Source organism: Schistocerca gregaria, chromosome 9, assembly GCF_023897955.1.
Source record: "Schistocerca gregaria isolate iqSchGreg1 chromosome 9, iqSchGreg1.2, whole genome shotgun sequence".
In the NCBI taxonomy this organism is placed as follows: domain Eukaryota; kingdom Metazoa; phylum Arthropoda; class Insecta; order Orthoptera; family Acrididae; genus Schistocerca; species Schistocerca gregaria.
The window spans coordinates 26,052,424-26,062,358 of NC_064928.1; the positions used below are offsets into that span (position 1 = coordinate 26,052,424).

The 9,935-nt window shown below is 38.4% G+C and overlaps 1 protein-coding gene across 1 annotated transcript in view; it reads left to right on the plus strand.

Annotated features, from left to right (window-relative positions):
- LOC126292032 (nascent polypeptide-associated complex subunit alpha, muscle-specific form-like) overlaps positions 1–4,183 on the plus strand; it is a 397,943-nt gene extending 393,760 nt beyond the window's left edge. Inside the window, exon 22 of the mRNA XM_049985825.1 lies at positions 2,799–4,183. Within this exon, the coding sequence (XP_049841782.1) occupies positions 2,799–2,911 (113 nt within the window). The 3' untranslated portion in view covers positions 2,912–4,183. The remainder of the gene's footprint in view (positions 1–2,798) is intronic.
- The last annotated feature ends 5,752 nt before the right edge of the window (positions 4,184–9,935 follow it).

The window sequence follows — 9,935 nt, forward strand, 5'->3', positions numbered from 1 at the left end:
AGGATAATGGACTGTAGTCGAATTAAGTCGGGTGATGCTGAGGGAATTAGATTAGGAAATGAGACACTTAAAGTAGTAAAGGAGTTTTGCTATTTGTGGAGCAAAATAACTGATGATGGTCGGAGTAGAGAGGATATAAAATGTAGACAGGCAATGGCAAGGAAAGTTTTTCTGAAGAAGAGAAATTTGTTAACATTGAGTATAGATATAAGTGTGAGGAAGTTGTTTCTGAAAGTGTTTGTATGGATTGTAGCCATGCATGGAAGTGAAACATGGACGATAAATGGTTTGGACAAGAAGAGAATAGAAGCTTTTAAAATGTGGTGCTACATAAGAGTGCTGAGGATTAGATGGGTAGATCACATAACTAATGAGGAGGTATTGAATAGGATTGGGGAGAAGAGGAGGTTGTGGAACCGGGACCGGTTAGTAGGACATGTTCTGAGGCATCAAGGGATCACAAATGTAGCACTGGAGGGCAGCGTGGAGGGTAAAAATCATAGAGGGAGACCCCGAGATGAATACACTAAGCAGATTCAGAAGGATGTAGGTTGCAGTAGTTACTGGGAGATGAAGAAGCTTGCACAGGATAGAGTAGCATGGAGAGCTGCACCAACCCATCTCAGGACTGAAGACCACAACAACAACAACATGTATGATAACAACTTGGAATCATTACAGTTAAGTAAATGGCAGTTCAGGTGACATGCATACATGTATGAAAGCATGGTTTCTGTTCTTCCAGACATGTCTTAAAGAACAGACACTGTGTGGAATCTGCAACTGTGAAACATATTATGTAAATTGAAGGTGGGGTGAGGGAGGAAAGAAATGTAATTGATTTGCCTCAATGGACAATGGATCCACCTCATTCTGTGTGGATGCACAATTAAGTCTGATCTCCTATGGAAATCTCAAAGTAGTGAATCATGTAGTACGTGGACCGGGACTACGAATAGCTGATGCTAGGTGGGAATGTGAGTCGGCTGACAGGCTGGTTACAGGAATTGAGGATAGGTCACCAGGAGAGTTCCCACATGTCAGGTTCAGAAAAGCTGGTGGTGGTGGGATGAATCCAGGCTGTAAAGCAGCCAGTCATTCAAGACAAGGACACCATGTTGTGCAGTATGCTCGGCAACTGGGTGGATCAGCTATCTCCCAGCCACAGTTTGGCGGTGGAAATTCATGCAGACAGATAGCTTGTTTGTGGTCGTGTTCATGTAGAATACTGCACAGTAGCTGCAGCTAAGTTGATAGACCACATGGCCGCTTTTGCAAGGTGGTCCTGTGTCTTATGGGATAGGAAATGCATTTGACTTGACTAAACTAGGTGGTAGTGCAAGTATATAGGGGTACAGGTTTTGCATTTAGGTCTAGGTTGAAGATATGAGCCATGGGGCAAGGGGTTGGGAATATGAGGGGAATCAGGATGGACAAGGATATTGCATAGGTTGGATGGGTGAGGAATACCACTGACTTCAGCGGTGGGGGAGCCGGGGGGGGGGGGGGGGGGGGGAGGGGGGGGCACTCCTTTGTAGGGCACAGTATGTGACTGGGGAGAGACACACAGGCAATCTGCTTCTGGGCAAGGCACAGAGGGTAATTTTGGTCTGCTGAGGCCTCAGTGAGCCCCTCAACATATTGGAGATGGACGGCCCATCACTGCAGATGCTGCTACTGTGGGTAGCTATGCTGTATGGATATACTGACATGAACAGTGATAAATGTAAACTACAAATGCTTATGACAGGGTTCTAGGTTTTCCTTTCCATAAGACACTGGTAATCCCTCTATATTGTACTAATTTATTGTTAGTTAAGCTTCAGATTACGGAACTGCACCTAATACAGAGAGAGAGAGAGAGAGAGAAAGATAGAGAGTTTTCAGTTTTTCAACATTCAACATTTGAGAACATTTTAAGTAACATTTTCATATGAAAACAACTATTTTAACTTTTGTAGTATTTTTAAATGAACTATAAAAATTACTAATTTTTATTTTTACAAATCATATTCTGACTAAGGTCCCCACCATGATGTATCTCTCCACTTACAATTAAAAATGTCTTGAAATATTAATCAAATATGAAAACTGACAACTGATGTTACAAGTCATAGCCTAGCATTAAAATTTGTTCAGAAAAATGTTAAAAAAACAGTATTTTTCACACAAAATGTCATTTATATACTGAATGTCAAAACAGTTTTCCAAGTATGACATTTTTATGTATTATTTGCAGTCATCTGTGACTGCTAAAATAGTTAAAATATATTTAGTTTTAATTTTCTGACACATTCAAAATTATCTGTTGAACTTCTTAAATGGCCATTTTCAGAGGGATGAAAAAGGTAATTGTGTATTTGTTGAAAATAAAAAAAAAGTTTTCACTGAAATCATTTTTTGTGTACACCATAGGCTGTCAGGAACTTTTTATATAGGTGAACTTTATTCAGTTACAGACCACACCTTCAATATAAAACATAAATGAACTAATACAAAACCAATTTTATAATGAAGCTTTCTATTCATTAACAATACACAGTTTTGATTCCATAGATTAATTAATGCATATTTCATATAATCATATAACATGCGATTCATGTAATTATAATGTGAGTTTAGAAGCTAATTTTTATCAACAACATAACTTGACTTTATGTAATTAACAGTTTGACTACAACAAGGGCTTCACAATTGATGATTGCATATTGTTGTTCACCCAGTCTTTGTTGTCTTGTCTTATGGTTGCTGAAAGGTAAATGAAGCTCTTAAAAGAAGTGTTCAACCTTTTGTTCCAGGGACTCTGAAGGACCTGAGTGAAGGGGAAGTTAGTGAGGGCCTGGTTCCTGCAGTCCTCCCGTACAGTATGCCTGATGACACAGACAGCACAAGTGTGAGCGACACGTCATGACAGAGGCAGCTTCTGTTTCCCTTCACATTCTCAGTGATTTACTCCAATGTCATTGCCTGTACCATAGCACCTGTTGTTCCTAATTCAGTACTGAAAATGGCGACAGCTGAAAATATATACAATACAATGGTACAGAGCTTACTGTTTTGTTACAGTCGAGGAAAACTAGTGGTTTTTATTTTATTTAATTTTTTACATAATTTAATGATGACCAAACTGAGAAATGGAGACTGCACATTATTCTCAAGAGTGTCTGCTGGAAGATGACATAAGAAACTGAATATGCTACATACGTTGAATACATAGTTGTCATGGTGAAAGAAATTGTAACCTAATTTGAGTCCTCTTTTGTGCAACAGCAACTGTGGTAATACAATACATCAAAATAATGTTGACAGCATATCAGGGTTTTAACATAGTTCAGATAACATACATGAGAACACAATAACAGCCAGAGATAAGGACCCAGCAACTGAAAGAATAAACATCATACTATGAAAACTCATTAATTACTGCTAGTTAAGGAGATGACTCCCAAATGAAAGAAGAAAAATGAATGAGTAATGACTCAAACTCTTTACATACTACAATCAGTTTTGTTTGATATGACATCTGCTAAGGAAATCTGATTGCAATCAATTAATAATAAAAAGTGAAACATCCTGCCATTCAGCAGCTGATGTGGATACCTTTCAGTTGCAGCTGCCCTGTCATTTACAATCTGTAATATTTGGTGTTGCCAAATTTTTTAAAATCTGTTTTTGTGTTAAGCAATATGCACATTAAATCAATGTGCAATAAAACATGAATATCATATTTTCTGTATTGCCCACTTTCACAAAATATTCTACATTGCACACTTTTAATACACATTTGAACATTTGTGTTCTCCTTAAACGTTTGTTTCATCAACACCTTTTCATTCCCCTCAACAAATTTGTGAAATAAGAACTTACACCTAACCTGTAGTTAAGTAAGCAAATTTTTGTAGTTTCATTTTTTTAACTGTTTACTAAGATTATGGTGAACTGATGGTTTGGCCTTAGAATTTAATTTAACTTAGTACGATAAGAATACTAAAATATTAGAAAATATAAGAAGGAACTTTCATAAAAACCAATGGTGAAATATCAAACATACCTTTTTTGTTAATGGTAACAAATAATTTATTGTAGTGGATTTTTTTGGTCCTGATTTTTGTAAATCAATAAAAAACATAAGGCAAAGTACAATAAAATGAGTTACCTGTGATAGGATAACTATGGCATCAAAGTTATTTTGTTTTTATTATATGGTGACCGTACTTATTTTGAAGCTGTGCATTTTCAATTCTGTTGAGATAACTAGCTGTAAAATTGCACTTACCGTGTCTGTGTTCCATGTGTTGTTATGAATAGCAGGACTGAGCACAATGAATCATGAGTCAGATGTGAGTAGTCAATCACATTGCTTGTTCGTAGTTTCATATGCTTCCTAATTGAAGTTATCTTTTCCCCTCACCCAGCCTCATATCACCTACAGAAATTTAAGCTGTTTTGTTCGGTCTCAACCTAACCGTAACCTCAGAAATTGTTACATCTTAAAAAATAAACAGCCAAATATTTGCAACAACCACAGTTAGGAGACTAAGAGGGTCTCACTGTGTGCTGTATACTGTTATCATCCAGCTGAGTACCAGCAATGATAACGAATCTCCAGCAAGACCAGCACGCATGCTGCAGAAACTGTAAGTGCATTCAGCCAATCTAGATAATGAAGGGAATATCCTACATGCAAAGAGCTGCTCTTAAGACTTCACAAACATGTAATCACAACAGCTATAGGAGCATTATTAGTTTCTCCATCTGTTTGTTCAGTTAATGAAAAACTGGTACAGTTGCTGTTGAGAACTTTATTATTCCACTACCAGATTCAGGCATTTTCGAGTGGTTCTGAAACAACCGTAAATATGACTGGTATATAAATACTGTATATAACAGAAGATGAAAAAAAACTTTACATTCATAATTTAAGTACAGATAGTGTATTAATCTTACCGAAAGAAACAGGAAATAAATCCATCTCCACAGCTCACTTCGTGAAAGTCACACTGTGCAGAGTATTGAACACTACCTTGTAATTCTTCAAATGATGAAGAAGTGATACATTATGAACATTTATAAGCAATTAGAGATTTATGTCAATCTCAAAAAATTCAAGGAAAAGGTACTAAATGAGTCACACACCCCAAAGTCCAGCTTCATGGGCATCTGCCATCCCATTGTTGACAACATCCTTTAAAGTTATTCTGAAAGTTTGTAACCATGTCTACACCTTTGCAACCAAGCCCTGTAAGCAGTTCACAATATATGCAAGCTACACTAACTTCTGCACTTTCTTGTAGCTCGACTTTGGCATGCTAGAGAACATAATTCCACACTTAAATTGGATCCCCATCCACTGCAACCATTTTTACAATTTTTTAAAGATATTTTAGCCATTGATTTGTAAAATTTGTAATTTGAAAATTACAAATATGTCTAGACTAAACCCTATTAAACCCAAAGAGTTGTATAGCAGCAATTATAAATAAAATAGCCTCTGGCTGCAAGGTCAGTTTTATAAATTTTTTTATTCCATGATCTATATTGAGACTCCAAGTCTCATCTTCAGATGAGCTGGCTAAGTTGCCTGTGGGCCACTGATCTCACCTACATCTATATGTAAATGATTATTATGCAATTTGCTCTGAAGTGCATGGCAGTGGATTCACTGAATCACCTCTTCACTATTTCTCTACTGTTAAAACTTCCTGAGCTCCTCATAGGGTGGCTAATGATTTAGTATTCCAAGAGGTATTTCCATTTGTCATGTTGACACAAGTTTTAACTTTTTATAAGTATATATTTATTGCTTCGAGGAGCACAGGTTTCACATACAAAATCTGTTACTAAACCAGCCCTCTCACAGCTGGTTCACTACTTTTTATATATCATCTCAGTAATTAAAGGTGACATCATCTATTATTACAGACTGAAAATTTGAGGATTACTATGAAAAACATGTTGACATGCACAGACTGATATCAGAATATCAAGCACCAATTTTCTCCTAGCATGCTGGAACAGTAATTTTGCTTGGTTATTACGAGGTGCATTCAAGTTCTAAGGCCTCCAATTTTTTTTCTCTGGACTGGAAAGAGATAGAAACATGCACATTGTTTTAAAATGAGGCCACATTCCTTGTCAGTACATCCCAGAGATGGCAGCACCGTACGGCAGATGGAATTTTACCGCCAGTAGAGAGAATGAGATCTGTTGTAAATACTTAAAATGGCGACGTTTTCCTTACTTGAACAGCGTGCAATCATTCGTTTTCTGAATTTGTGTGGTGTGAAACCAATTGAAATTCATCGACAGTTGAAGGAGACATGTGGTGATGGAGTTATGGATGTGTCGAAAGTGCGTTCGTGGGTGCGACTGTTTAATGAAGGCAGAACATCGTGTGACAACAAACTGAAACAACCTTGGGCTTGCACAAGCCGGTCTGACGACATGATGGAGAAAGTGGAGAGAATTGTTTTGGGGGATCGCCGAATGACTGTTGAACAGAGTTGGCATTTCTGTGGGTTCTGTTCACACAATCCTGCATGACGACCTGAAAATGCAAAAAGTGTCATCCAGGTGGGTGCCCCGAATACTGACGGATGGCCACATGGCTGTCCGTGTGGCATGTTGCCAAGCAATGTTGACGCGCAACAATAGCATGAATGGGACTTTCTTTTCATTGGCTATGACAATGGATGAGACGTGGATGCCATTTTTCAATCCAGAAACAAAGTGCCAGTCAGCTCAATGGAAGCACACAGATTCACCGCCACCAAAAAAATTTCAGGTAAACGCCAGTGCTGAAAAAATGATGGTGTCCATGTTCTGGGAAAGCGAGGGTGTAATCCTTACCCATTAAATTCCAAAGGGCACTAAGGTAACAGGTGCATCCTACGAAAATGTTTTGAAGAACAAATTCCTTCCTGCACTGCAACAAAAACGTCCGGGAAGCGTTGCGCGTGTGCTGTTTCACCAAACAAATGCACCCGCACATCGAGCTAACATTACGCAACAGTTTCTTCGTGATAACAACTTTGAAGTGATTCCTCATGCTCCCTACTCACCTGACCTGGCTCCTAGTGACTTTTGGCTTTTTCCAACAATGAAAGACACTCTCCGTGGCCGCAAATTCACCAGCCATTCTGCTATTGCCTCACCGATTTTCCAGTGGTCAAAACAGACTCCTAAAGAAGCCTTCGCCGCTGACATGGAATCATGGCGTCAGCATTGTGAAAAATGTGTACCTCTGCAGGGCAATTACGTCAAGAAGTAACGCCAGTTTCATCGATTTCGGGTGAGTAGTTAATTAGAAAAAAAATCAGAGGCATTGGAACTTGAATGCACCTCGTAGTTTTGTAGGGCCAAAATTTACAAAATATGTTGAAACACAATGTGCTTCATAAGATTGCTGATTATGAAAGTTATTAGTTGTTTTAAGCAAGAGCAGAGCAGAGATGTATTTGCACTTGATAAAACTGAAATGAAATTAATGACAAAATATAGCTTCCTGCCATTATTGAGAATTTGTACCACTCATAGCTTCTTCCACTGTTGTAGATGCATCATTAAATGTTGGGCTGCATGTATTTCATAGCCAGTGTATTCATTGGTTTTAGGTATATGAAAAGAACATCTCAAACTATTTCTTCTTCATCCTCTAGATCATCAGCTTCGTAGAATGTATCTCTGCATTCATTGTCATCTTCCTCTTCTTCATTTTCTGCTTCTTTTCAAAATTAGAAGTTCTTAATTTGATGGCATTAATGAAGGGAATGTACTCACTTGAAGATCCTCTTTTATGTCATTTTTATTATTCTCAAGGAATACATCTCTGCTAATCCATATCTTCTTATTCATAGGATTCATTAGTTGGTAACCAACCCTTTGAATCTTCACAATAGCTTACAAACATCAATGTCTTAGACTTTGGATCCCCTTTTCCTCTCAGTTGTTACAGGATCTGTACCATAGCCACACACCCAAAAACTCTTAAGTTGCTTCTTCCCTCTTCACATTTTATAGGGAACTATATTTTTGATGATGATCATTATGATGATGATTTTGGGTTGAGGAGGTGCTTGACATCGTGGACATCAGTGCCTGGATGAAAAGTTGGCATGCAAATCTCATAGGTGGGGATGAAGGCTGCTGCCACATGCAGAGCAGTTTACAAAGTCTGCTGCCCTTCCCCACCAATATAGGGATGAAGCCTGACAGTTCACAAAATTTTACCACCTCTGTAACACTGGTATCGGTATCTGCAAGGATAGTGGGCAGACCTCCAGCAAGACTGAGGGCTGCCCTAATAGCAGTACACAGGACACACATAGCCACAATATGCTGAACTGAAAGCAGCATGCCACAAACTTCATAGAGTGGTGGATCCTCCCACCAGAGGAGGAAGCCATGTGTTAAAGAGCTATGACCGATGCGCAGTCTGGTAAGCAGAATCTGCTTCCAATGGTGAGGCTGACATGAAGTCTGCCAAGCCTCTGTGCTCGATACGAGTGACCACAGTTCTTTGTCTGTCACCTGTGACCATTCAGTCTCCCACTGATGCATGATTCATCTTTCAGAAAATGAGATGATGGCGTGCAACGAGATGGGACACTGGTGAAGAGCACTATCCCAACATGCTTCCCCGGTGGCTTTGCCGGCCATGTCATTGCCCTGTATCCCAATGTGGCCAGGTATCTTCTCTACTGAGAAAATCTGTTTTGTTACCTATTTAGGTAAACTTCCACTTACAAGCTTTTTTTTATTATTGCTGATTTTTTGAGAGGTTGAAGATAGCACTTTCTTTAACCAAGAAACAGCTTTGCTAAAGGACTGAAGCTGTTTATGAGGTGGGAAGCAATGATCTTCAATTGGTACAGATTTTGGTGCAAATCTGTACTTCCTTATGCTTTCAGCTTCCTTCTTGGGATGTTACAATAAAGATTTCTCACTAGAAGATGCCTTCATCTTTGTATTTCCTGTTTTCCTTCATCCTGTTCTCTTGCTATTAATAGCATTTTAATAGCAGTATGTAGCCTACCTGTTTATCAGTTCATCTCACAATTTTAAGTAATTTTTAGGGAAAATTTAAGTGTGTATCAGAAGGATATGCAAATGGGAAATGGAGGTGGTGTTTTTGTTGCAGTAGACCAAATAATTCAAATCCACTGAGATAGAAATTGAAGCTGCATGTGAGATTATTTGGGTAAGATTCAGTAACTGGGATAGACATAAAATGATAATTAGATCTTTCTATCGCCCACCAGACACGTATCCTGATGTAACCAAAAACTTTAGAGAAAATCTCAGTTCACTTTTCCATAAGTTCCCCAGTCATACTGCAACCATCAGTGGAGACTTAAATCATCCAACAATTAATCAGGAAAACTACAATTTTGTGGTGTAATGATGTACTGTTAAACTTTACTGAATGCCTTCCCTCAAAAGTATCTAGATCAAATAGTTAGGAACTCTGCTCATGGTGGAAATGTATTGGATCTAATGGCAGAAAATAGACCTGACCTCTTTGAGGATGTCCAAATAGAAACTGGTAGCAGTGACCATGTTACAATTGTGACTATAATGATTACCAAAGTACAAAGGACAACTAAAACAAGCAGAAAGATATACATGATCAGTAAACTAGACACAAAAATCAGTAATGTCATATCTCAGCGAGGAACTTGCAACTTTCAGCATAGGTCAGGAACATGTAGAGGAACTCTGGCTCAAATTTAAAAGAGTGGTTGACAATGTAGTGAACAGATATGTACCCCACAGAACAATTCGTAATGGGAGGGAACCTCCAAGGTATAAAGTCAATGTGAAGAAACTTATAAAGAAACAGAGATTATTGGTGTAAAACAAAGCATAAGGCTACAGATATAGAGATGCTGAATGAAACGTGTTAGGCTGCCAAGAGAGCAATGCATGATGCCTTC